The following is a 27,882-nucleotide window of genomic DNA, read 5'->3' as shown; positions in this document are numbered from 1 at the left end:
ATATCCTAAACCTTCAGTCTGTACTTGTATAATATATTCATACCAGCCTCCTCCCCCACGAGCCTGTTACAGCGCAGGTGCCTCGCTCGGCTCGCCGGCGGTAATGCGCCTGCGCAGCGGCCATGCCCTGCGCAGCGGCTGACAGTGCGCCTGCGCAGCTTCCGGGCAGGGGGGCGGGGAGACGAAGTTGTCCTATTTGTCGGTGCAGACCGCGCTGCGCCATTTTGTTCGCTCGCCGTAAGCTCGGTGATTGGGTTTCGGGGATCGGTACTGGAGCCAATCAGAGGGGAACCGGGGCGGCGGAGAAACGGTGAGAGAGAGCGCGGCTTGGAGGGGCTGGGAGCCGGCAGCAGGGGATTGGTGTGTCACTGACCAACCAAATTACTAACACCACAAAAATACAGGAATTAAAAATACCATAAAGACACCTAGACGGAGACGCGCACAAATTGGCTTGAGATGGCGGATGGGGGGCGAGGGGCCCGTCCTGAAAAGGCTGCTGAAGCGGACCGTCAGCGGGACCCGTCTTTATTTCTCGGGGTCTGGCGTGTGGGGGGAAGAAAAGGCCCGGTTTTCTCCGGGCTGGGGCAGCCGGTTCCCACCACTGCCCGCCCCGCCGTGTGCAGCAGGGTTGCTGGGCTCCAGGCGACCTTCGCACGGTGTACTGCGCAAAGGCGCCTCTTAGAAGAAATAAAACACTTAAAATCTACCCACAGAGGACCGTGTTTCTAACTCCAGTAGGGGATGCAGACTACGCATCTGTAAAAAGGAGAGGGTGTAGTGGGGACACGGAGTCGCCTTTGTCCTTACAGTGTGGGATAAAGCGCTCAGATCTGGGTTTTTATTAAGCAGAAAAGCCCAACGCGGATATAACAAGTAACCGTTGATGAAGGTGGAGATGAACCGCTGAACTAGCGGTACAATTATTGCTTCTTTGCTCGTTGATAAATGCTTTAGTTGACGATCTTATTCTCTTTAAAGAGAGGGGGTAACCCCTCGCCCCAGTTCAGAGACGGACCTTACGGATGATGTTTCCCAGTTCGGTAATGGGTTGGGATTGTAGGTTATATAACTGAATAAATATGAGATTTGTACCCATACGCGTAACAGAGGGTTTTGAGTAATTGCTGCGCAGATACGACACAACACGATGTTTCTGGGTATTTTTTAAAGTCTTTAAAATAGTTCGTCAAAATTAAAATATCAGCCATCTTGGAAACCTATTAAGTCCCGGTTTTATGGACGTTTTCTGTTTTTGTTTTAAGTAATATGACGAGTCTTTGCAGGGTTCTGTGCTCTGCCAGCCCCGTCACAAGACGCCCTAAAACAACGGGTTGTAGCTGGACCTGCTCTATAAAATAAAGTAAAAGCCTTTAGGGCTCTTAATAGACGCTTAAATCCATTTGGAACAGTTGTTTTCCAAAACATTATGGGAGACAAGTGGAAAAAACGGTCCTGAACCGATACGAATTGAGACTCCACGCGAATTTGGTAGTGTAGCATTCGCAAAGCACTTAGAATCAGCTTTAAAACGCATTTGTGAATTTGTGAGCGTTTAAAAAATGTGTTTATATTATATTACATGGATTACAACCCCCGACTCGGGTCAGTTGGAAGCGGTAGCTCGACTGCACTCTGACGGGGGAAAATGGCGTCTACACCTCGAGCGCCTTTTCGTGTTAATCTAAGATTAAAATTTGATCTAAATATGACTTGAAAACAAAAGTTTGAGTGGGTTTGCCGAGGTTATCCTCCTTATAGTCGCTGGAGAGCAGATGCTTTCTTTGCATTTGCGTGCTCTTGTGTAACGATTGTGATTCAGCCTGCTACGAGGGCTTTGCACAACGCAGATTACCTGGGTGCACTCAGTTGGGGGTACCTAATGCACCCAGCGCATGTCGTTATACAGTCAACAGAACGGTGGACTCGCTTTAGGATGAACACGTGGCCTTCTCATAACAGAGGCAGGATGCGGAGAATGTGCCAGGTCTTGTATAGCGCTGCCCAGGGCCTTTCTGCTTGGGAGAGAGAGAAACGGGGGTTCGTCACAAACCCAGCTACCCCAGTCACACGGGTGTCCAGCTAAACTCCGCTCTCCATAATGCACAGTTGTCATTCTCTATTAGCACCTTTACATTGCTGTGTGTGTGTGTGCAAAGGAACAAGTAAAGGTTTATTCCAAGAAAAGAGGCAACGTTTCTGAAGAAGACTCCACACCCCACACGTTGTATATCTTTTCAGCATGGAACAAACCTTTACTTGTTCCTTTGTAGCCTACGCATGCTGACGCAGCTACCTACTTGAACATCTTCGCATATATATTATGTGTGTGTGACAAGAATGGGCAGCCCTGGTCCTGGTCTCCCAGTAAGTGGCGAGCCACAATCCAGCAGTCTTTATGGGTGACCCTTAAGACATCAATTTTAAAGCAGTTATGTTTTGAAAACTGAAGCAGGTGAAAATCCCAGCACTCTGGAAAAATAGCTTTACCGTTCTTCACCAGACCTCCTGTGTGGGGCTGCTGGTGCAGAATTGCTTCCATTCTGAGTGAGTGGAGTGAATCCTCTCCTATATGTATGCATACGTATTTACCATAAAGTGCTTTGTGAGCCTTTGATATGCAAGACACTATAAAATGGAAGGAAATATGGAATTATTGTTTAAAAATTATTGCTGTTTTTCTAACATTTATCTGGAGCCAGTTACATTTGTACCCGTTTATACAGGTCATAATATATAACCTTTCAGTAACGAGACCAGAACTGTCGCTGCTGCTGCGAAACGTCTGCCCCTACGCCCAGCCCACAGCTCAGCATGTAATATGTTTTTACGTAAAAAGAACGGGCTAGTAATTTGTGTACTTTTGTCCACTTCTGTTAATGTTTTATGTTTCTACCAATTTCAAGAAGACCTATAAATTAACACAGAACCAATATCAGAAGGCGTTAACAACATTGTACAGTTTTTACATAACCGGCTAACTGCTAGTTCCAATTAGTTACCCATATGCCATTATTTCCCGGGAGGAGGCTGCTGTGTGAAAAAGTGGTTTCTGATTTTCTGTGCATGACCCGGTGTTTCTTTGTGTTTCCCCTGTCAGAATCGGATTGTTTTAAAGAGACCTGAAGGTGGACGGGGGCTTGGCAATGGAGCAGTACACCACCACCAGCAGTAGCAGTGGGGAGCAGATCGTGGTTCAGGCCGCTCCAGGGCAGATCCAGCAACAGGTATGGCAACTCTTGATTGGGAAAGGTACAATCACGCTGACCTGGATCTGACAGACTGTGGCTTCAGCTTGTGGTGGAATCAGAGATAAATAAGAGCCCTCAGTCCTATTTTGGTTTGGAGGTTTCTGGATACCAGTTGGATTTCATTCCAGCTCAGATCTTAATGACCTAAAAAAGCTCACTATTGGCTTAGTTGGACCAATTCATCAACACCTCTCAGGTTTTATAGTCCTAGAAAACCTGCAGACACACTGGCCCTCCAGCACTCAGAAGTACCCCAGGTGCTGTTCTAGCCATGGGTTTTCAGGTCAAGTAAAATTGTTTTTGAATGTAGAAAAATGTTGCTCTTTAACATGTTCTTAATTTATCTAAACAAAATTCTGTTTTAAAGGTTGTGAATTATGTTTTTAATATATCCCTAACTTTTTTCTGTCAGATGATCTATTTCTCAGATAAATGATTCCCTTACCCTTTTCTCATTTTTGTCTTTTAAGTCTTTTCAAAAGCCCAGCCATCTTTCTCTTTTTAAACAGGCTAAAAATGTTTGTCTCTTAAGAATTTCAGGCACATTGGGGCTCTGTTGGCTCTTAACAAAAAACGTTAATCAAACTCTTCTTGTGTGTGTCACAGTTCATCTGTTTGGGCCTTCTAGCGTGTGGGGCCTAGCTGGGAATACACTTCATCTCCTGGTTTTTTTCCAGCAGAAAGGAAGGTGCAGGATAAACCATTTCACAAACTTTATAGAGCCTTGTTGTAAAAAATGGTGCAGGCTCAAGCCCTTCTTTGTCCGGTAGTTTAATCTTGTGCATCATGTATGACCTGATCCTTAAGGATGTGCTGAAAGCTGCTGATCATATCTTGGATGGATGCAGAGGTATCTTAGGGATAAATTGGACATCCCTGCTATATTAGGAAGCTCCGTTTTTATTGTTTTTATATACAGTCTGGCAGAGCCCCAGACTGTAGGATCCTTTATTTTGGTGTGCCAGTTCCTGGCCATGTGGGCGTGGACAGTGCCAGGAGGCAGCTGCGGGACGCAGTGTGGTAATGTGCATTGTTTCCGGTCGCAGGGCACGGTGACCGCTGTCCAGCTGCAGACAGAAGCACAGGTGGCTTCGGCTTCGGCCCAGCCTGTGCAGACGCTCCAGGTAGTGGTGTGAAATCCAGCTGTGTCGTCGTCCGCCGTGCTGCATGACAACCCTGCCCCGATGCTTCTTGCCTCTCGGGACTCTCTTAGCCATGTTCCTCTTCAAATCTGAGCCACGAGCTCTAAACTAGTTTCTACCTCCTGCAGACACTCCAGGAGGTTTGCTTTAAACAGAATCAGAAAGTCCAAACCCGTACTTTCGCATTCTTGCCAGTGGTATTTATTCTCAGTCAGGTTCAGGCAGTTTTCTTTTTTAATTGACTTACTAATACTTTGCATTGCAGAGGTGCTTTTCATCCTAGAGCATTTTAAGGGTAGAAGGGACTTACATCATGCTTCAGTTAAGTGCAGGACCATTAAGATGAGTTCATAGGCCATTTTAAGCATTTTACTTAACATTTATAAAGCTTTAGTGCCACTGGTTAAATCAAAGACCTGGACTGTTTAGATTATAAGACATCAAGAGAGGCAGAACAGCAAGCCAAGGAATGCCCAGCATGCTGTTGAATTATTGCACACTGCAGGACATACATACTACTCAGCGGACCTCAGGTTCCATAGAAATGGGAGGCAGGGCTGCACTCGTTTTATCTTGGCAGCTTCTGCACAACTTGGCTTGACTGTGCAGTGACCCCAACTGAGCCGCATCATTGGAGATCTGTCATCGCTCATTGAATGTTTTGCATTGTGACCTTTGGGCCATAAAGAAGCATGCACCTGCATCATGACATTTGCCTGAGGAATCAAAGAATGTCAAAGAAGTATCCTGAAGAGCTTTGCTGTGCTAAATATTGAATATAAGCTTAACTAGATACCAACTTTGGCATAGAATCCCTGGCATCTCACAGCAGAGATCCTTGATTGGCAGATAGAAATTGAATGTCTTTATTCTGTTGACACTCTTTGTATCCGGTGTTTAAGAAAGCTTAACAGACTCGCAGTTGGCAGTGAGAATACGCTAAGGCCACTGTTTATCAATTGTTGTCCAGGAGTTACTGCAGGTTTTCTAAGGAGCCTTGAAAGTTCAGTCAGCGGAGGACTGGAAAATTAACATGAGCACCTGGCTTGCCCAGTTGAGGTCTTTAGAGTTCAGTTTGAGAAAATTGTAAGAGGACCCTTAGAATCTCCAAGACCAGGGCTTCAGACTCTGATCAAGACAAAGGAAGAAATAGGTAGGATAAAACGGTGCTGCATACCTAATAGATGGTTGGAGGATGTAGATGGAAGATCAGTAGTTTAGGAACACCTCTTATTCAGCTAGGCATGCAAAAAATAAATGCTGCCTAGCAACTCCTATACACAGTATTAAATGTAGAGCACGCTGCATTATAGCGGGATAGAGGAGTGCAAGTCTTGAGAGTAGAATCCCAGGATATAGAACCCAGTGTCCTTCATCCAGTAGGGGAGTAATTGGGAGTTATATGTCTTCAGATTATTTAGCAAACTGCATTATTTGGAGGCAGCATGCTAGTGTCGCTGGACATTGCTGCCTCATATCTCCCACAGTCCTGATTTGAGCCCCAGGCACTTCTCTGGGTGGAGTTCGCTTGTTCTTGCCACGTTTGCATGGGATTTTTCCAGATGCGCCCCTGTGCCAAGATGTGCTAGATAAGTTGATGGAGTGTTATGAATTGCCCATCCATCCATGGACAAAGTGTTGCTAGGATAGGATTTGACTGATAACATGTGCGTGGATATATGTATATTTGGAGTAATAAAGGATAAAACGGTAAAACACAACTTCGTTCATAGAACTAGTTGCACCGCTAACATGTGTGCTTGTACCAGTGGTCCCTCTTAACCTTGAATGTTTGACGACCTGTCATTCTTTTTTTTAAAAATGTCCACAGTTTGATCAGATGCGATGTTTTATAACGAAATAAGAAAAATTATCATGACTTGGTGAGGAACAGGATATACAGATATTATTTTAAAAAAGGTATATTTACAGGAGGTCCCATCCTGCATGTTCTGTATAAAAGGGACAACAGATGTGCATGGTTGTCCTGCTGTGTAAATATGTCAGGAAGATGTCAAAGCTGTGCTCCTGCCTGCTAGCAGCGCTCACTGTGCATAAGTGTATAATTGTTTTTTTCATCATTCTCATCTCAAGCTGTCTTTGCTGAGTCCATTGTGGACATTGCTCAGTAACTGTGCTGTCTGTGGCCTGAGGAGTAGATGAAGTCTACTTTTTTTTTTTGCTGTATCATGAATGCTGCATCATGCCACCTGATCAGTGCCACCCCACATCCCCTACACAGCGGTTCGTCAGTTTTAAATGCATGTGGCTCCACTGTTGTGCAGCGTGCACTGTATAACGCTCTGTGTCCCTCCTGCTGATTCTTCAATGTGGTTGCGTCTCTTCCCTCTTCCCCGCAGGTTCAGGGTCAGCCACTGATGGTGCAGGTGAGTGGCGGCCAGCTCATCACTTCTTCTGGCCAGCCAATCATGGTTCAGGCAGTCCCTGGAAGTCAGGGCCAGACCATCATGCAGGTGCCTGTCTCTGGAGCACAGGGTCTGCAGCAGGTGAGCAGTCTCTGTTTTAAACAGCACTTGTTCTCCTAATACGCTTTTCTGGGAATAAGACTTAAGCCGCACATCAGTTTGATCTGTATCTGAAATTGCAGATCACCAGTGCTGTGCTTTGGGGTTGAATATATAGATTTATATTTAAAAAAATCAATGAGAGCATTACAAATCTAATGTGTTTTGTGTTTTGTTAATAGCCACATTAGTGCTGTTCACCACTGGAATGTTTTATTTTTTCATTTAACATGAAGCAGGCATATATACAAGCAAGTTGTTCTCATGGCACTGAATTCCAAATCCCTTTAAGTTTGGATATTTTCAGATTCAGTACAAAAGTCTCAGATTCCCCCCTCTTACCCATTGGGTTAAATCAGTTCCAAACAAGCAGAAAACACTGAAGCGCACAACTGTTAAAACAGTTGCACATAAAAATGCCTCTGCAAGTCTCAATAATTGTACATCACAAAACAGGAAACACGTTTCAACCCAGCAGAGTTTCTCTGTGGCAGCAAGAATGGTTTTTCCTTTCCTTGAAAACATTGTTTTGATTATATTGAATCTAAAAATTACCTAAAAGGGTTTGGAAGACTTGGGAATCGCTTAATGAATAGACTGCAGACCCAGCTTGTGAGTGTGCTCATTTTGTTCTTGACTGTTGCCATCCTGCTGGAGAGCAGCCCTGGTTTTGCACGCCATCTTCAGCACCCAGCTTTGCAGTGAGGAGAAGGTGACCCTTGTATCCCCTTTGTCTGCGTGTGTTCAGATTCAGCTGGTGCAGCCGGGGCAGATTCAGATCCAGGGCGGACAGGCGGTCCAGGTGCAGGGGCAGCAGGGTCAGGCCCAGCAGATCATCATCCAGCAGCCGCAGACTGCCGTCACCGCAGGGCAGAGCCAGGTCAGGCACCGCCACAGCCACTGAGCTGCCTGTAGACATCCTGGTGGTTTATAATGAAGTCACGGCACTGCAGAAAATGGATCATTCCAATGTCTCGATTGGGTCTAAGAGGAGCAAAGTGAATCTCTAGTGACACCGTCTTAATTCTCCTGTTGTCATGATATAAGAAGTCATCTATCAAGTGAAAATAATTTGTGTTTACATGTGATAAAGCTTAAATGATGCAAAGCTGAAATGCAGTTCTTTCCCACACAATCAGTTTAGACTTTAGCAGCTGTGCTTCAGTATTAGTTGTCTCTCCTGCACAGAAAACAATCTGGTTAATTGTTTTTATCTCTCCCAAGCCAGGGCTTTGTCAGTTTGGAATACATCCTCAGTCAACTCAAACCATAAAGACAAAAAACTAACTTCTGTAGGAATGAAAAATGTTTGTGTCAGTGAAATTAACACTGGCATGATTTATAATGGGGTCTGATAAAGCTGCTATTGCTTGTAATGGAATTAAAACAGTTTTGTCTCTTTTATGGGGGAAAAAAACATCTTGAACTTTATACCCCTGCTAGCACCTTATTTGACCTTGTAATTAGCACAGCTGCTTCCCAGGTTGGTGAGAGAATTTAGGGGAAAAACAAGCAAATATCTGTAGCTGCACTTGTGACCCAGTCTCACTCAATAAAACCTAGAATTACCTAGAGGGAATTAAATATTTGACATCTTCAGAGACCATCATGGGGTATGAGTTCATTCCTACCTTGTACTTTCAGGGCCAGCAGCAGATTACAGTGCAGGGCCAACAGGTGGCTCAGACTGCAGAAGGCCAGACGATTGTATACCAGCCAGTCAACGCTGATGGCACCATCCTTCAACAAGGTACAGTACCCAGCACACTGCTGCCCATAGAGCTTGAGCTGCACTCCTTTATAATACAAACTCAGAAGTGTAGGTGAGGCAAGACAAGTAAACGCTTTAATGTAAAAGGTTGCTGAAAAATAACTTCAAGAGATCTCAAGTCATAAAAAGCTATAAAGCACATTAAAGTACCAGTTGTTCTTGCAGCGGTGTTTGACTGTTGTCAGTGCTGTAAACTTCACTGCATGTTAGTCATTGTGCACTCGTATGTGTTGGGAGCTTAAAGTTTTAGCACACCCATGAATGGAAATGTGACATTTGGAAAAAACATTTCATGCTACATTCCTGACATACACACAAGCTCTCCCTGCTTGCAAACCCATACTGATGTTTTTTAATGGATTGACCTCTTTGACCAGGTAACTTCCAGTTGTTTTAACAAGCAAACACTATTTGATGTTTGTGTACACAAAAAGCTGCAGAAATGTTCTTATTATCTTGTGTAACTTGCAGTTAATAGGAATTTGCATGCAGCAGAATTCAGTGCTGCAGTTGTATTGTAAGTGGCGTTCAAAAGAAAGTTTAGTACAGGACTGGGTGTGTTGGGTGGCACAGTAGTTAGCATTGCTGCTACACAGTGCTGGGGCTGTGGGTTCTATTTTGAGTTTGTATGCTCTCCCGTGTTCGTGTGGGTTTTCTCTGGTCACTCTGGTTTCCTCACACAGTCCAAAAACAGACTGATTTTTTAATTGGCTTCTGGGAAATTTGACCGTGATGCGAGTGTGTGGGTTTTTGAGTCTGTCTGCCCTAGAATGGACTGGCGCCTTGTTCCTGTTGCTGTGGCCCTTACCCATGACCCTGAATCGGATGAAGTGGTTAGAAAAAGAATGATTGGCAACAGCCATGCTAAATAGTGTGACAATCAGAGAGGGGAGGGGGCAGGAGCAAACTGACGGGTTTGCTGGTTTCACAGCAAGCAGGTGAGCTTTGCAGAGTTATCTGAACCTGGAGAGAGGTGGTGTGAATATCATTCCACCAGCTCAAGCTATTCGGGAGGTTACATTTGTTGTTGTAGCCAGGTTGCAAGCACACACTTTTTCACTCTTTACATGTGGGTGATGTTGTGTGTAAAGTGACACTAGCACTGTAATACTCTTCTGATCAGAGTGGCAGGTGTGTCTTGTGCCTGTACTGAAATAAGTGTCCACCCCCTCCCCCCTCTTTTTTTCCTCCCTTTTTTCAAGGAATGATCACGATTCCGGCCGCCAGTCTTGCTGGGGCCCAGATAGTCCAGACGGGAGCTAACACCAGTACCACCAGCAGTGGGCAGGGCACCGTGACCGTCACCCTACCAGTGTCGGGAAACATGGTGAATGCTGGCGGCATGGTCATGGTAAGCCTCAGTTCGAGGAGACCCCAGTTAAGACATGTCTTTTTGCATATGTATCCAAACACAAGTGTCCTAGCATGTCGCAGTTGTTGTACAGTTGTGCTGCACAATAACACCGGTTAAAGATGTTTCAGAACTGGAATGCCTTGGTTACGGTAATGAATTGCGAAACAGTGAGAGCAAACTGGTTTAGTTGCCTTGGCAAAACGAGGGATATCCCAAGAATCACCAGAATCTGAAAAAAGCCCAGCAGGACTGTTTGTCGCAGACCTTGCTGTCGGTGTTGAAACGGAGCCAAGGGGATGAAAGGCCCCGTGCAAGAATGCTGCTGCACCTCCTGTTGCACGACCTTTTGCAGCGTCTGCATCCTGAACGTTTCTGTCCAGCGTGCTTGTTGATGCCCCCGTGTGTGTCTGTCAGATGGTGCCTGGCAGTGGTGCGGTGCCTACCATGCAGAGGATCCCACTGCCCGGGGCAGAGATGTTGGAAGAGGAGCCCCTGTACGTCAATGCCAAGCAGTACCACCGCATCCTGAAGAGGCGGCAAGCCCGTGCCAAGCTGGAGGCCGAGGGCAAGATCCCAAAGGAGAGGAGGGTAAGACCTCCCGTGACACTGCCTCCTGTCACCACGTCTCTGGTGACAGGGCTGTGGTCTGCATCAGACACCCTGTGCTACTGGGCCACCCAGAGTTTCTAGGTTGAGTGAAAGCCATTTTACCAAGAATGCAAACCTAAAACTATAAATACATTTAGGACACACTTTTTTTTATTGTGTAGGGGCATTTGCATATAATGTATTTGTAACAGTTGTTTAGAAGCTACTGAACAGCAGTTCTTCAGCTTCTGTTAACACTTTAATCATTTGCAGTGACCAGGTGCATCCAGTGAAAGTAAGTTTGGTGATCTGAATGAAGATGTGAGACTGATTGACCCCCTTGTGTTCTTAAACTGGCAACACCAAGCACATATTATATTTAAGTAACTGCCTATCACTAAGTGCCTGCAGTTGCAGTATTGCTCCACTAATTGGTGCTATTGGGTAATAGGATATGTAATAGAGTGCCTGTGCAGAAAGAGTGCTATTTCAGACCTTTGCGATCCAGATACATCTCTGTGTTCTCGGTTGCTTTGTCTGTCCTGGTTTTAAGGCTTTGCAAGGTTCACAATTAAAATGACTTTTTTTAATGCACATATAATTTTAAGTCTAGAAATATGACAATTTATAATTTAGGGTAAGCAATTTATCCCCTTTATTTAATAGCTAATTGTCATTGAGATATTTTAGAAAGAAGCCAAGGTATCACTTTTATCAATATAGCAGGATATTTTGAAAAAGATTTAGGTTCAGGAAAAATAAAAAAGACTTAGGTTCAGTCTCAGAACTGGGCATCTTCAGAATCAATAGTAAAATACAAATGTCACTTTACACAAAGGTTTGTGGGGGTCTTAATTTAGCTTCTGAGCCATGTTGTTGAATCCTGACTTCTTTCAAGAATCAGCTGGATATATCTTTGTCACTTAGCTACTAGCAGGCATTCAAGCCAGATGGTCCTATAGTTTCCACTAATTCTTATGTCCTGAATTATTAATTCCTCTGAACTTTCCTGACTCTGTCCTGCAGAAATATCTTCATGAGTCACGACATCGCCACGCCATGCAGCGTAAGAGGGGCGATGGGGGCCGGTTCTTCTCTCCCAAGGAGAAGGAGGAAATGGTGTTACAGGTGAGGATGATGTGCAGGAGATGAGTGGTAGTTTTGTTAAGGCACAGTGCCTTTCAGTGGTAAGATATGGATCTCACTGTGTGTTTCATATTTAAAAAATGGCACTGTTTGAAAATGTGTCTGTTTCAGGCTAAATTTAATTTTGATACAATACATGGTGTTATTGTTTCATACTAACAAAATGTTTAAATGTCCATAAGTTTTGAATTGTGGCCCCAAGTGCTGCGTCAGTCAATCACTGAAATGTCAGGACAGTAAACGACTTAATTTACGAACATGTCCCAGTTAATTCCACATATTTTGAAGTATTTCTTAAAATATGTAAATGTCTAGAGAATATCAAGTCTGTTTTTCCTTATTTGCTTAGTTTGAACTGACATTGCAGCCTACTCTTTGTTTCTGTCCTGTCTTGGTTTGGTGGTATGTCAGGCTGCTTTGTTGACCAGTTCACTGCTGAAGTCAGTCTGGGCTTGGGCTTAAGTCCTGTGTCCTGCTAAGGCAGTGGCTGCAGTGCCCAGCCTTCAGAACTGTCCATCCAAATCAGTGTATCCTAATTCATAACTAGGACGTTGATTGTTCTCACACTTTTTGAAGAATGAATTAACAACGTTGGTTAAATTACATGTAAATTTCTTGGAAAAGGGGGAACTTCAATTTACTATTTTCTTTTTGTTTCAGCATTCTCTAAATCAACATGGCTCCTTGTGACTAAATTCACAGGTGTGCAGTTGAAGAGAACAAAAATATAACCAGAGTAAAAACTAATTCATTTTCAGTTTTTTTTTAATCCTTTATTAACATTGATTCATTTTCTCTGGCACAACTCTCTATAGAAGATCAGGTTCATACTGCCAAATCTTTCTAAATTTGAAATCAGTAATTTAGGCTGGACACAAATCTACGTACAGCAGTGAATTGGTTAATCGTGCATGTTAAGACACTTGTAACTGCATTCGTGCTTTTGTACTTTTAACTGCAGTGTTATTAGTTGTTTTGGTTTGCCTTAGTGTTATCTCTCTTTCCTTGCCATGTTTGCTGATGCTCTTGTGCAGTCCCTAATGCTGTGTTCATTTAACAGATGCATGGGTAGGATAGGACAGATGGTTATTAAGGTACAGTATTTCTGATTTTTCCTCTATTAAAAATGCAGATTTTACTAAAATTGTGGTAGAATAATATTAAAGACCTTCTCTGCAGGAGGGCAATAGTGTGAAATAAAAAAATCTATATTGGTGATGCTGAACTGAATGAGTTTGCAGGATTGCCGTATAACATCTAAGATCAATTCAAAACATGAATCTATCTGCCTGTCACAAATTAGTGAGTTTGTTAGGCATTTGTGTTCCTGTACAGTGCAGGGTTTGCAGCTGATGTAGATTTCTAATTTTAGAGTTAAATCAAATCCCATCTGAAGGAAAAGCCGACCTGGGTTTATTTGCCTGATGAGGCACTCTGTAACATTGGGCTGAGATTGCCCAAGCTGAGATCTGTCTCAAGAGTTTTGGTTGTTTGGCAATCCCTAGTTTTCAGGTTTGCTAATTAAGATGTAGGTCTTTTCAGTCCTTCACTCATTTCAGTCCTTCAGGTTGAAGTGGGTTGCACAAAGATTTAGAGAGAAAAAGGGGGCTGTGAAGAAGAATTTGGACACTACTTTAGAAGATTTGGATGCAGTGTTTTTGCTTTATTGCCTGCTTGAGCATTTTGCCTTCAGCAGCTTGTGTTCATTTTCATTCATTTTCACATGTACATGTTCCTGCCATTGCTTCACCTCAAAATGCTTGCCATCTCTCACTGTTTTTGACACATTTGGGTCCACACTGTTTACTTATGGAGACACTGCTTAAATATAAGTAATATAATTAGAAGCATACATTTTTAAATGTGCTTTTAGTAAAAAAACAGTTCTGAATTATTACTTTTTGTATCTAAAGATAATGTGGTTCTGGATCAGTCCTAAACAGAATCTAATGCGTGATGCTTGAATATTTGTGTGTGATGCTTTCAATACCCCCTTAATGTGTTGCTTGGAGTGATGCCTCTTCCAGAAGGTTTGGTTACAGTAAACCTTTTTCATTTGGGGCCAAAACATACAAACTATTCTGGAAGAAGAGATCTCTAGGTAAAAGGATGCTTGAAGTTGCCACACAGGACACTCAGAGCTCCAAGTTCTCAATATATAAAGTGCATGTAGACGTGCACACATTTGTGTTTATGTGAATACCAACTCGCTGTTCCTCACAACACCTGTTTCTCAGGCATTGGTATCCTTATGGGGGCATTTTCTCAAAATGAGGTCCTTACAGATGTAGAAGTGTTTGTCTTTGCGCTCAGATGTGTATAGAGTGCTGAACTGAGCTTTAACTCCAGTCCGCTTCCTTTTCCTTCTCTCTACAGCCCCAGCCAGAGCAGGCTCAATCTGGCGAAGAGGCAGTGGGCCAGATGATCCGAGTGTCGTAACACAAGGCTCTTCGTGCTGGAGCTGCCAGCCAGGGTGCAGGATCCTGATTCTTAAACCAGTGCTTCTCAATCTGTCTGCCTTCCATCCTCCCTAAAAAGTAGCCTGATGCCTACCATGGCTCCTGTGAAAACAGACGGCGCTACCCCCTCCCTCCCAGCAACTGAGACTTGGTAATCAGGAGGGCAATGCTTCATGTTGAGCACAAACTTTTCTCAATTTCAGGTCGGTCTTTATTCTTCAGATTGAAAAGCATTGCTTTAAGTTGTCTTTTGTTCGGCACTGCTCTTATATGGGCACTTTGTTAACTGCTCTGGAAGAGCAACTCTTTTTTTGTATAGAACTGATGCAATAAGCACTTGGGTACCTTTGCAATTTCAGCATTTATCCACACTGGCTAAGGCCTTGGTGTTACTGTGAGGGATTGTGATGTTGTAATGTTCCATATCTGTAAACTGTGTTTCATGGATGCTGAATGTGGGGGAGATCAGTGTACATAGCCATAGAGATATGCAGAATCGTGACAGCTAGTTGTGACTCTTAAGCTACAGCCAGAGCACATTAGAGGGATTTTTTATGCATTGCGATGCTGGTTTTCCAAAGCAGTTAACAAACCATTTGATATTGTGTAGCATATTGATAAAAAATCTCAGTGACCTTTAGTGGGTGATATTAATGGAGTTTGAGGGTTTGTGTTTGTGTAAATGTGGGGTAGGAGGGAGGGGGGTGTCAGAGTCTTTTAAAATTTTAACAAACATGTATAATAGACGGAACAGTCTGGCAATTTAGTCTTAGTGCTAAACTGGGCTTGGGTACTAGGTATAAATCTGGAAAAGTGTTAAGCCAGGAGTAAATCATTGGGCTGGACTGGTGCAGCAAGTCCCCAGGTTAAATGAGATGGAGTTTACCAGATTGTACAGAACAACGTATTAATGCCATACTTCAGAAAGACTGCTGTGGACTAGTAAAAGCTGGAGGAATCCTTTAACTTACATATTAGTGTTTATTACTTTAGTTTTGTCCGTCTTTTCAGTTAATTAATGTTTTTTCAAGAGAGATAACCACAGCTCTTCAAATTAAGAAGGAGCAAGGAGCCTCTTTATTTAGAACGTCATAATTTTCAGGAGTGTTTGTAAGGAAATCTCTTGAAATTGATGCTTACCTGTTTGTAACACTGAAGGTCCACTAGGACATGGAGCAAGGTCTTGCACTGTGCCCTGTGAGCTTGAAAAAGTGCACCATTTCATTGTTTAAATCTCATTAGTTTGGAGGTGCTAGCTTTTATAAATAGGTAAAAATATATTGGTTAACTGTTCGTTTGATTATTTCCATTATATTGGTCCCAATTCTCCAGTTCTTTTCGGAGGTAATGTCATTCTAAACCTTTATAAATTCCCAGTTTTGTATTTTAATACAAAAGTGATACTGACAGTACTGCGTGGTAGATGATTGTTGTCATATTGGTGCCGTACTGTTGTATTGTTTTCTAAAAAACTATTGCAGAGCTTGAAGTGAAGACACAGAAGGCCTCTAACCGACTAAATATTATGTCAGTTCTGCATCAGTGATATTTGATATTAACTTTCATATAAAATGGTACAGGTAATTGGATTCTGGAATAAAATGTATTTTGTGATTATGGGTCAAGTTGTAGAATAGTGCATCTTTGTACAATGTAATTTCTGTTTACTTTTATTTTTACATGTATAATTCTTCTAGGATTGTTAGTTATTGTTGTGCCTTCTGCCTTTGTCTTGTTTTAGTCCCTGGACACAGGAAATGGTAGCGTTTGGCATGATAGAATTTGTTTTATTTCGTTGAGCATAATATAAAATAGCTTAGACCAGTCAGGTACAATTCTTTTTATATTTGTATTGCAAGGAATTAAATAAGTAAACTTCAGTTTTTCCCTTTCCAGGAGGCCAATGCTAAGATTTAAGTGGTAAGGAGTACAAAAACTGCACCATGTGTCTAAACTTAATGCTGCACCAACACAACTGAGCAACCTTTCTGTAGTAGAAGCTTGTGACACCACTCTACCACTGTACACACACACGCCTCCCTCTCTACTGGAGAGGCGGTATTGTGCTATGTTACTGGTTCTGTGCCAGCTGGCTGTTGCACTGTGCTAACCCCATGAGCAACTCATTTTAATCCATTTTCAGGGCAGTGATGATGTGTGTGAACTGAATGACTGAAGCTGGGAACAGTTTGGAGAGTACTGTTTGCACAGTTATCTGGTCTGTTCCCAGCAGGAACATTTCAAAGATGGAGATATAGATACATTTCTCTCCATGGTTGATTTATTTAACCTTAGTTAACATAAAACACAAGATTATATAACGTCAAGCAATAAAACTGAAGATGCTTTAATCTACCTTTTTTAAAACCGCAATCTTATGCTGATTTTCAGGAATAGGATAAACTGAAGTAAAGGAATTTTGCTTGGTCCCATCAGAAACATTTTTTTTTTCACCACATGGTTCATACTTTTAGATCTATGTGGGATATGCAGACTTTTAGGGATAAAAATCATGTGAATAGTGTTTTGTTAAAATACATGTAGTCCTATGGATTAGCAATATTTCAAGGACTTTTGCATGTAGACCCATTTTTACTTTTCTTGACAATGTGTAAAGACAATTTGGAATTTTGTGTGTTGGGGAAAGGGGTTTGTACATAAAAACATTTTTTGTATGTATATTGCAATGTTTTTCATGCATGAAAAGTCCCTGAAAAAACTATGCTGTTTAGGAAAAGTACTGTGTACACCTTGCAGCTAATAAACTATTGTACTTTTATTTTACACGCAGTGTTTATTATTCTGTAAATGTAAAGAAAAGCCTGTAAATATAAGGGGCCTTTTTTGTTTGGGGGAAAGAAAGAAAGAAAACTTGTAGAAACACGGAAGTGTCCAGACATGATCAACTAACGCTAAACAAAAACTTTTGATGAATTTGAAACACACCTTTAAACGATAAAAAGAGTTGACCATGTGAATAGGATCTAAGTTCTATTTTGGACTTTGAAACAAAGAATGGTGAATTAGTTCTGAAAATGAACTCAGGATTCTGTAGCTTCTTTAAACAAAGGATTATAGGAGTCCCAAAACAACTGACTGGGCTGTTGTATTGAAGCTGATATGCCAACTTCTGAACAAGACAGATGCAATCCTCAGATTAATTCATTCCAGGACTCGTGCCGAGCTGGGCTCGTGGCCTCCCCGTGTTTGTGACCTTCCTCATGTTCTTATGACCTTGATTTAACCTGGTTACCAAATGTAAAAGACAATGCATTATCATTTTACAAATACATATATATCGATGTATTTGATGTTTTCTCTTTTGAAAAAAACTCATGGAACGGTAACTCTGGAGGGAGGCAGTAGTAGTAATTATTGGGACTCTGGAGTGTAGCTGCGTCCTCGCCAATGTTTAGTAGTGGCCCCATTCTTAGAAACGGTAAGGTACAGAACAGCAGTCCTACAGCAGGGGTTGCTGGGTAGTTGCAGTGGAGATGGGTTACCTTTCAAAATCCATCACTAATGAGAGCAAGCTGCAGCCAGCCAGCATGGGGACCCCGGGGGAAATTTAACGTAGTTTAAAATGGAATCTCTGCTTTATGAGGTCTTGGCCCCTTCTGGTAGCCCAGTGTACTGGATCTAAAATAAGAAGCTCAGCATTGTGCAAGTGCCAAGACTTGAGAAATCTGTGAAGCAATCTCAAAATCCACCAGTTCAGTGTCTGGTTTACTATTTAGGACATAAATGAATAGGAGTTCATCCTTATTCTTGGATGGGGTTATTGTCAGCAACGGGGCTGAGGAAATACCGGTAAGTTGAGTTGAGTTTGTGGGGGAGCTCTGCACCCAATTCCTGTTCACCATCATTGCATACAAAGGAGATGTCCCATGCATGCATTCTGCATGAGGGAGGTCATTGCAATATGACACAAATTATTTTCTGTATCATTATAAACACCCTTCAGCAGTGGAGACCAATGTCTCTTGGAGACTCATGTTACAATAGAGCTCATGGTCTTGTAACTAAGCAAATGCGTAGATTTAACTGTAACAGTTAAACATTACCTGGATTTCTCTGGAATGAATGGGCGGCAGTGCCTTGCAGTGCCGGAGCCTTGGGTTCAATTCCGTACCTGAGGTGCAATCTACCAGGAGTTTGTATGTTCTCCCTGTGTTTGCATTTGGGTTTCCTCCCAAAGTCCAAATACATATGGGTTGGTCAATCGGCTTCTGGGAAAACTGTCCATGGTGCAAGTGTGTCTGTCCTGCAAGGGGCTGGTGTCCTGCCCAGGGTATAAGCCCCTGTGCCGGTTGTTGGGATCGGCTCCAGCTCCCCTGCAAATCTGTACTGGATGAAGAGGCTGTACTGGAGAAGTAGTCTGAAACCTGCAGCTTCTAGGGAGAAAAAAACATGTCTTGTCAATCACATTAATAGTTCAATTAAGTGAAATAAGTAACTGGAATGAAAACTAGCAGCTTCTGGCGCTGTGAGGACCACCGGAGGAAAGAATATTCTGCTTGGTGCTCAGTCAGATCCAGCGCCACTGGGGGGGGCAAAAGGGGGCATCGCCCCCTCAACTGAACTGTCCCGCCCCCTCAGTTGTGGACAAACGGATTTTTGTACACTTTCGCTTACTTAACTTGCGCCCTAAAAAATAGTTGGTCAGAGAACTACACTAACCCCGAATTCACAGTTACTACATCGTACTGAATGATGTGCAGGAGGGCTGTCCGTCCAGGAACGGCACATATTACATAGTGTCAACATCACGATCTTGTTTGCTCAGGGGGACCGATTTCTTGCAGTAGTTTATCCTTACACTTACAATCGCTATATAACCAGGACTGTAGTTGTAGAAGTTTGTGCTTTCTGTTGGTTTTACAACTATTTTTTCTTAACGATTCAGAACCTCGTAACCGTCGATGTAGCTGCAAAACTGAGCTCATATGGTCTTTTGTCGGCTCCAGTCAATAGTAACCGCGAGTGCTGATGAACGTGAAACTGTACATCATCGCTAAATACCAGATTGTTCGTCATGTCTTCTATCATGAAACACTAATCAGTGGCATGGTTGCGAGATTTCACTTGGGTAGTTGCAACGGCTCCGTTTCAACCAAAATATCACCGCCCCCTACAGATTTTCCCCTGGCGCCGGCCATGTGCGCAGTTTCAAAATCTTCATACATCATGTTCCTTAATTATAATTGATCCTACCAATTATCAATTACAGAATTAAGGGGCGTGTTCGAACAGAATTGTGCTGTGGAGTGGAATTGAACAGTCAGCTAGTGGAATAAGCCCTAACTGAAGTGTTGACCGTTTATGAAAAAGTTAAAACAGCAGTATTGGGCTGGGTTTTTCAAGAGTAACGAGTCTGTCATTGTACAGTAGACGTGGTATTTGGGTTAGGCAGTCCTTGCCCAGCTGGAGAGCGCTTGGTTACACACGTGTAATGCTGGATGGTGGCTGTCACGCACGACTGAGAAATTAGACTCTGAAGCAGGGGCGTCCTGCCAGCATAGGGGCACCCCTCTTATTTACAATGCAATCCTCGAGCGGTATAATCAAACAGCAGAATGAGCGGAACCTTATATATACATACCGTCTCTCTCACACACACACAGGTTAAGCAACAATTACCTAGGCTGCCGAACGCTACTGTGTCACGGCGGACACACAAACAGTCAGTGCCTACTTCTGTTGTGAGGTTTTGACTTTCTAGACCAGACGCAGGCGTCAGGGCTTAGAATTGAGTATGGCGATAATCTCGTCGCTGTCTCTAGAGTCGGCAAATTCCCGTTCAAATGACAGCTAGTTTGCAAAGGTCTCTCATATGAGGACTTTGTCTTTAGCTAAAGAAAAGCTGCATTCGCTAATTTTCACTTGTTGCTTGCTTCCTATGCCTGCTTTTAGATTGTTGAGTAGTTTTACGAGTTACTCTGAAGTTAATATTTTACTGCAAAACACAATGAGCACAACAAAACGCAAGATTCAAATTCCGCCTGAAATATTGTATTTAAAATACCATGCAGGGTTTACCTTGAGCTCCGTGAAGGTGCCCCCCATACAGACAGCACAAACGCTGAAACCCACCTTATTCGTTAGTGCTACGTTTGTGCCGGTTTGTGCCGTTGAAAGTAGCGTTTGTGCTGCTTTCGTTCCCGAGGTATAGCGCCTTGTTTTTCCTGTGATCGCGTGACCATGCACGATGACTTTGACCTCCAGTGACTCCGTCTGCCGAGTTCAAGCGCTCTGATAGAGTTTAGCTTGTACCCTTAACATTCGATATCCATAAACATATGAGCCTCCTTAGATGTGAATAATACTAAGACATGACGCATGCCAACAAGATAACCATCTATGACATAAACCTGTGGTTGTAATGTACGTAAAAACACCGTGATTGCAAGATCTATGGTTTTTATTTTGTAAGGCACATTTTCCTTTTCTTTTCCTATCGTGACACACTGTTGCCAAACGCGTAACTGTGTTTGATACCATCGCGACAAGACCTCCGCAGCACGTCATGATAGGGACCCCATATATATCGCATATATATCGCGGCGCGGCAGTGTATATCACGGCTGGCGCCTTGCTTCCATGCCACCCTGGCACCGCTGTCACAACAAAGGTCTCATATCAGGACATCATTTACCCAGATAGGACGTGTCGCGAGATATAATGATTATAGACTTTACATTTCTATTCATTTTTGAAGTACAAAGCAGAAGGTGTTTCCCCCTACCTTAAATTGTGAATCAATAAAGACGTTAAAAAATAAGCCGATGTAGTTATTTTGTAAATAAGTAAAGCGTTTTAAAAATAGATTCTCATTGACAGTAAACAAGCCGATCCACCTGGCGCTGCTAGCTCGAACAGTTCTCAGACCCGTGATTGGCTAAACCCCCGAACAGCTCGGGCCGCGATTGGATGAAGAGTCAGAATTCTGACACTCTGATTGGGTAAAGAGTCACAGCGGAAGTTCCGAGAACATGTAGATACATAGGCGATGGATGTTCTTCTTGGTACAAATACTGTAGCCCCGGTTAATCGTGTGTGCTGTATGAGCACGCTGGATATACAGTAGCACATCCAATTACTAATCAATCAAGAGAAGTCACACTGAGGTAAAAACTGAATAGCAGACGAAGAATGTCATGGCATCCACAGCGCGTTCACGACTCCGATAGCAGGTCACGATAGGAGTGCACGCATCACGAGCACATCGCGATACCCATTGCGACTGGCGCATCACTGTCATGGCGCCACTGTTGCCACATGAAGTCCATATATCGCGATATAACATACCGCGACAAAACGACCCCGCCCCCATGTCGCGACATGAAGCCCGCATATCGCGATATGATATACCCCGGCAAAAATGCGCAGCCGCCATGTCGCGACATGAAGCCCGCATCTCGCGATATGACATACCCAGGCAAAAATGCCCCGCCTTCATGTCGCGACATGAAGCTCGCATATCGCGATATGACATACCCCGGCAAAAATACCACACCCCCATGTCGCAACATGAAAGGCCCTATATCGCGATATGACAAACACCCACCCCCCGTGTCGCGAAATGGAGTTCATATATGGTGATATGTAAAAAAATATTTTTTATTATTATTATTATTATTATTATTATTAAAAAACCTGCCAGGCCCATGTTGTGACATGAAGCCCGTATATCGCGATATGACATACCGTGACAAAATGCACCACCCCCATGTCGCGACATGGAGTCCATATGTTGCGATAGGATATACCCTGACAGGAATGCTGACCCCATGTCTATATCGCGACACATCTTATCTGGGTATATCATGTCCTGATATGAGACCTTTGTTGCGACAGCGGTGCCAGGGTGGCATGGAAGCAAGGCACCAGTAGTGATATACACTGCCACGCCGCGATATATATGCGATATACATGGGGTCCCTATCATGACGTGCTGCGGAGGTCTTGTCGCGATGGTATCAAACACAGTTACGCGTTTGGCAACAGTGTGTCACGATAGGAAAAGAAAAGGAAAATGTGCCTTACAAAATAAAAATCATAGATCTTGCAATCACGGTAATTTTACGTACATTACAACAACAGGTTTATGTCATAGATGGTTACTTGTTGGCATGCGTCATGTCTTAGTATTATTCACATCTAAGGAGGCTTATATGTTTATGGATATTGATTGTTATTAACATGTTAAGGGTACGAGCTAAACTGTAAAAGAGCGCTTCAACTCGGCAAACGGGGTCACTGGAGGTCAAAGTCACCGTGCATGGTCACGTGATCACCGGAAAACCAAGGCGCTATATGTCGGGAACGAAAGCAGCAAACGTAGCACTAACGAATGAGACCGGTTTGGTTTCCCTACGACATTGAAGGGGGGCTGAGTGACGTCACGACCCCCAAAAAACAAGGTGCTATATCTCGGAAACAAAAGCAGCACAAACGCTACTTTTAACGCCACAAACGTAGCACTAACGAATGAGGTGGGTTTCATCGTTTCTGCTGTCTCTAGGGGGGCCAACTTCCCGGAGCTTTTACCTTGTCTTTAAATATTGAGCGGACTTAAGCATAACATACCAGAAGAACGTGCACGCACGTTTCAGAGGTTGAAGTAAATGCATCGCCCCGAGGGTAATATCGAGCGAGGAGCCATGAGAAGAAAAACTGCGAAGGTATTAAAATATTAAGTTCTGAAGATCTTGTTTGATCCTTCATGATGCTTTTAAACTTGTATGAAACCCACGAAATTAGTATTCTATTTTCGATGCCAAAAGACAGCTAATTTGGATATTCGTGACTTCCCACAAGACTTAACACCGAATTGTTATAGTCGCATTACAGTGCTAACCAATTAATCGTATCTTTAATTGCAAGAATGGTCTGCTAATAAAAGCGTCAAATCCATACTTTATATGTATTTTAGCTATGTAAACGTCGTTCACGTAAAAATACTGCAGGGCATTTAGAGGTGATCCGAATAGTTATCTGTAAAATGCACAATCGTGCTCTTGCGTTCCAGAAACACTTGTATTCGGGAAGCCAGGCTGTTCTCCCTAAAACCCAAGATGCCTGTAGCATCTCATGTGTCTTTATTTATTTCGGGACTGGTCTGGTCATCTACAGGCGGCTTTTTGAAAAACCTAGATATATGCATTTGTTTTGCCATATTGCTAATAAATAAAAACCTAGCGCTAGTCTGGTCGTCTGACGACAGCGATAGACAATTAGGCTACGGCTACACATGCACCGCCGCACTATATTTACATAATTTTCTTATTGGTCACAAAAGATACAGCGAGCCAATAGCAAATCACATACGATGAAAAAAATCAAACACGTAACATTAAAAAGCAAATCATGGAACACAAACAAGGGGGGGATCTTAAATTACTTTGGACTGATTGGGTAGGGCTAGGATCATTCAAGGTGACTCAGGTGCGTGCTTAGCGGTGGTTCAGATAATTCGGTTTCGGTTCGCTAAGTGGCGCCGCGGTGTTTTTAATTTCAGAAACAGCTGCGCAACGAGGCTGAGAAAATACCGGTAAATGGGATACTGGGTTTGTGGTGAAGGAGCTCTGCACTTAAACTCTCTCAGAACCGACTTCTTATACAACGTGGTGATACAAACAGATCCCTACCCAAACCAAAGGGTTTGTAAAATTGTGATTACCAGTTGGTTAAAATTGACAGCGTAATTCGCTGTGTTCCCATGACAATTGTTTATAATCAATTGGCTACCAATCTTAGTATGACAAAAAAATACGTCAAATGCAGATATACCAAGTTTAGTGTTAAAACACGTTTGGAAAAAAAAAACATTTTTGGAACTGAGGATAAAATCATCTTTATACAGCGCCTTTAAAAGTAGCTTTATAGTGAAAAAGGAGACAAAATTATCAAAAATAAAAACAGGATTGGAATGTAGTAGATACAAGGAACAGGCAGACACCAATAAAATAAACTATTTCTGAAGGCTGAAAAAAACTTTTATGATCTTATGTTCAAAACCATACACTTCAAACAGTTTCACAGGAAAAGCGTTTTTTTTTTCAGATACAAATATGATACAAAATAAACTAAGCAATCACCGCGTCTCATTCGTTTAATTTTGTAGACGCTGTTTAAGATAAAGCAGTTACACGTTCGATTGACTTTCATGTGCAGATTTGTATCCTGAAGAAATGCAGACAGATTCTGTTGTCCATTTGCAAACTCATAATGTTTTTAATGATCCTAGTTGATCGTTACGAATAGTGTGCACCTTTATTAAAGTTGAATTCTGGCTCAATGAAGTACTGCTTTTGTTAAACAGAGGCTATCCATCTTTAGCTTGCTGCTTTTAAATTGATAAGGAATTGCATGGGTTTAACGGATTGTTGTACCCTTCCTATACATATATAAACGCAAAGTAAGGTACGCTTTTAAGTATTATTGTAGGAAGGTGCACTTTGCGATTTTACATTGTTTTTTTTAAATAAAATGTCTCGCATACCGCAGTCGTCTTTGCTTTAATTTTTAAGTTCAAGGAGCATTGCATGGTTCTGCAACTGACGCCATTACAGCTCTGGCGCTGGAGTGTCACGAAGTCTTGCTAAGGCGCCGTGTGAGCCACAATGGCGAAGCAACGGTCGCAGTTTCCTAGCCGGCACCAGCTTCTGTGAACCGGTGTTAACAGCCCCAGCGCCTCCCATACTCCCCGCCCGCGCGACGCGACTCGACTCGACTCTCTCTTCCAGCCCTCCTCGCGCGCCGCCCGCAGCCGGTTGGTGTTGCGTAGCTGCGCGTCGGAGGAAAGGCAAAGTCAAGGCTGCAGTGACGACAGCAGTAATTATTTAAAAAAAAAGACCAAAAATCACACAAGTGCATTTACATCCTTCCACAATTACAAGAACGTATGCGCTTTTGCGGTAGTAGAGCCGGACCGCCTCTCCTGCCCGCAGAGAAGAGGTGTCAGTTCCGAAGGCAGTAATCTGAGCCTCAGCAGAGACAGACCTGGCGCTACTCTTCACTGTAGTACAGTAGTAAGATCCAACTAGCGTACAATGTCGGACTCCGCGGGCGACGGGAAGTTGGAGATGAAGCAGGCCAGCAAAGAAGTGAAAGAGAGCGAGAATGTGGCGGAGAAATACTCGGCGATGACCGTGGGCAAGACCAGCGACATGGGCGACCTGTCCTCCGCCTTCAGCGCCGTCACCTCGCACAAACCTGTCAAAAAGGTGAGACCCGTCCTCGACACGTCTGTGCTCCGTGTTTCCCCCGGGAGGGGGGCTGGATTAAAAACGGGGTTCACGCATGTAGCTGCAGCTGTAGTTGCAGCCGGTGACGCCGGAGTTGTGAGCCCGCAGTCCCGGACAAACGCGTGCGGTCTGTCTGTCCTGTGCGACTCGGCTGGATCTCTGTTGCTCTTGTTAATGACATCAAAGACGGGGACCTAACTCGACATGTTTTATTTATTTTTTAGTGTTACAACAGCCACAGTAGAAGGCACCGTTCTGCCAGTAATAAGGATTAGCACTTTTGTGTGAGCCAGAGTACATGCGTCGTGTAGTATCATGATAACAGGTAGAGCGCATTGATTAGTTGAGATCGCGAAGTCAGCCCGCAGTGTCATTTCTATCGATTGCTGTAGTTCACCCGGCGGTGGATTTCGCGATTAGTCGTTTCTTTAGCCTTGCCTGCTTAGTACCCAGTGAACGGGAAACATGTTCTTTGTTTACGTACTTAAATTGGTTGCCTGTAGATGACAGATGAATTTGACAGGAAATAATTCGCGGGCCTCTTCCTATATATGGCGTATAACCGCTAGAGACATTGACATTTCTGTTTTGAAACGTGTTGGCCGGGCTGTGCCGAGAAAGGATTTTGTTGGCTGAATTAGTTCTTTAAGAATCTCAGTAGGGATCATACCTAATTGTGTGGCATTACCAGCTGACATTTCAGAATTTAAGAGGTTCACACGTTCTTAATCCACCCCCCCCCCCAAAAAAAAAAAACGCAGCGAAAAACACTCAGTAAGATGTAATTATACAAAGTGTAGTGTATAGTTTTTGGTCTTCTATTCTGCTGGTAGGCAGCTTTCTTTGAAGGTGGTACTATGACATGCCTCTGTAACACTCTCGGGTGTGTAATTAAATTCAGTTAAAGTGCTTGTAATCAGACAGGCCAAATTAGGGCTTGCCACAGATGCACTTCATGCCCACGTTTTCAGTGTGAACCTGTTTCCTCCAAGAACAATTACACAGACAGGGGAGGGTGGTTATTATAGCCCCAGGCCTGTTCACACGCATCTGCATCTAATTCAGAATTGATTCTTTGCAATGCCACTGACATGGATCTCCCGCCGAGCACCTGCGGTATGTGAAATACATGAGGCAGTGTTGTTGTCCGGACTGGTCTGAGGATCTCTGGATGGGAATTGCCCAGTGCTGTGGATGGTTGGAAGGGCGTCAGTTCTCTCGCCAGCGCTGTGTGTGGCCTGTGAGCTGCAGTGCCACGATCTGCAGGAGCCCCGGTGGTTTCTGTGCCTGCCCTGTCTGCAACGGGGCCAGGCCTGCTTTAGTCACTGGTTCCTTGTATCATTGTTTGGAAGAACAATGATGTAATGTCATGGCAGGCAAAACCACAAATTGAATAGCTTACTTTTTGTGAATAAAGATCTTTAATGACTGTTTTTGATCATTGGATTTGGTCAACGTAATAAAAGAGTCTTGTGGCGGGTGTGTTGCGTGTCTCAACAGGGACCGGCGCGGTCTGGGTGGCATGAAGGCAGGCTGCGATTTTCTGCCCTGTCACGGGGCATTGAAACGAGCCCTCCTGTGGGCCGTGTGCTGGGCTGTGCCCTGCAGAGCCTTGCGGAAGTCTGCTGCCGTCACGCTGTCCGGAGTGTTGACTTTGTTGGGTGAAGAGGGTGAGGTCTGCAGCGCAGCTTGTGTGTTCGTGTGTGTGTGCGCCTTAGGTGGTTCCAAAGGTCAAGGGTATGTGCTGAACGCTCGCAGTGTTTCCTTTGGATTTAAACGGCCCGCAGGGAGTTTGACTGCTCCTCCAGCGAGTTGAGAGTGTCAGAATCATTGTGCATTCTAGCTGTGACTGGATGTGACTTTTTAATGTTTCGGCACGTCTTCCTTGAGGAGTGGGGAGATTGCTAGCTGTGGCTTCGCTCTTCATTGATCCGCCTGTAGGCCTCGTGTTTGTACAGTGTTGAACGGAGGAGCTGGTGTGCACTTTCACTGGTAGCTGAGACAGAAAGTCCAAGAGGACAGAGTTAATGAGCTTCCCCCATCGCTTTGTCTAAATAAACAAGCTCCCGGGAGAGCCCGGCGAGGAAGTGACATGGTGACGTGGTGGTTAGCCCCAGCAGATCCACAGACCCCTGAGCTGGCTTACAGAGTGGAGACCCTTCTATGTGGAGTTTGCATGTTGCACTTATGCATGTTGCATAAGTGGCTTGCATGGGTTTTCACCTGTTTCCTCCCACTTTACAAAAGCATGCTATCCAGCTTAATTATGGTCTCTAAGGTGTGTGTGTATGTGCGGTGTGTGCGTGCATGCCCAGTGGTGGATCTGCATCCAGTCCAGGGTTGTGCCTTGTTGTGCCAGGGATAGACTCCAGTTTGCCCCCATCCTTAACGTGCATA

The 27,882-nt window shown here is 43.6% G+C and overlaps 2 protein-coding genes and 1 long non-coding RNA gene across 9 annotated transcripts in view; 2 read left to right on the top strand and 1 right to left on the bottom strand.

Annotated features, from left to right (window-relative positions):
- The first annotated feature begins 167 nt into the window (after positions 1 to 167).
- On the top strand, positions 168 to 17,020 carry LOC148658836 (nuclear transcription factor Y subunit alpha). 6 transcript variants are annotated; one of them, XM_088640529.1, is made up of 11 exons: positions 168 to 310; positions 3,101 to 3,227; positions 4,298 to 4,378; positions 6,754 to 6,900; positions 7,667 to 7,798; positions 8,563 to 8,668; positions 9,892 to 10,040; positions 10,458 to 10,631; positions 11,658 to 11,759; positions 12,838 to 12,871; positions 14,154 to 17,020. In XM_088640529.1, exons 2-10 carry the CDS (start codon positions 3,147 to 3,149, stop codon positions 12,847 to 12,849), a joined length of 984 nt encoding a protein of 327 aa, XP_088496655.1. In that variant the 5' UTR covers positions 168 to 310; positions 3,101 to 3,146; the 3' UTR covers positions 12,850 to 12,871; positions 14,154 to 17,020. The 6 variants fall into 6 exon arrangements, with proteins under 6 accessions (XP_088496655.1, XP_088496654.1, XP_088496651.1 ...); XM_088640528.1 differs by lacking the exon at positions 12,838 to 12,871 and having other exon boundaries at positions 4,298 to 4,375; XM_088640525.1 differs by lacking the exon at positions 12,838 to 12,871.
- LOC148658835 (uncharacterized) lies at positions 16,970 to 20,496 on the bottom strand. The gene is made up of 3 exons (XR_015940210.1): positions 20,330 to 20,496; positions 18,301 to 18,630; positions 16,970 to 17,481 (listed from the first exon to the last, which is right to left on the bottom strand). It is a non-coding gene; the product is annotated as an uncharacterized LOC148658835 (long non-coding RNA).
- Positions 20,497 to 24,782: 4,286 nt separating this feature from the next.
- ahcyl1 (adenosylhomocysteinase like 1) overlaps positions 24,783 to 27,882 on the top strand; it is a 44,851-nt gene continuing 41,751 nt past the window's right edge. The window contains exon 1 of one of the 2 annotated variants that reach the window (XM_088640522.1): positions 24,783 to 25,464. In XM_088640522.1, the coding sequence (XP_088496648.1) occupies positions 25,291 to 25,464 (174 nt within the window). In that variant the 5' untranslated portion in view covers positions 24,783 to 25,290. The remainder of the gene's footprint in view (positions 25,465 to 27,882) is intronic. The other variant, XM_088640521.1, reaches the window with a different exon arrangement.

The sequence above is a fragment of the Lepisosteus platostomus genome, chromosome 7 (assembly GCF_059453375.1).
Source record: "Lepisosteus platostomus isolate fLepPlt1 chromosome 7, fLepPlt1.hap1, whole genome shotgun sequence".
NCBI classification, from domain to species: domain Eukaryota; kingdom Metazoa; phylum Chordata; class Actinopteri; order Semionotiformes; family Lepisosteidae; genus Lepisosteus; species Lepisosteus platostomus.
The sequence above is the reverse complement of the archived record's forward strand: the minus strand, read 5'-3'. Positions and strand labels throughout refer to the sequence as shown.

Coding starts and splice junctions, on each gene's coding strand:
- LOC148658836 (XM_088640525.1), top strand. CDS start 3,147: ATGGAGCAGTACACCACCACCAGCAGTAGCAGTGGGGAGCAGATCGTG. Junction 6,901..7,666: donor GAGCACAGGGTCTGCAGCAG/GTGAGCAGTCTC, acceptor GCGTGTGTTCAG/ATTCAGCTGGTGCAGCCGGG. Junction 8,669..9,891: donor TGGCACCATCCTTCAACAAG/GTACAGTACCCA, acceptor CCTTTTTTCAAG/GAATGATCACGATTCCGGCC.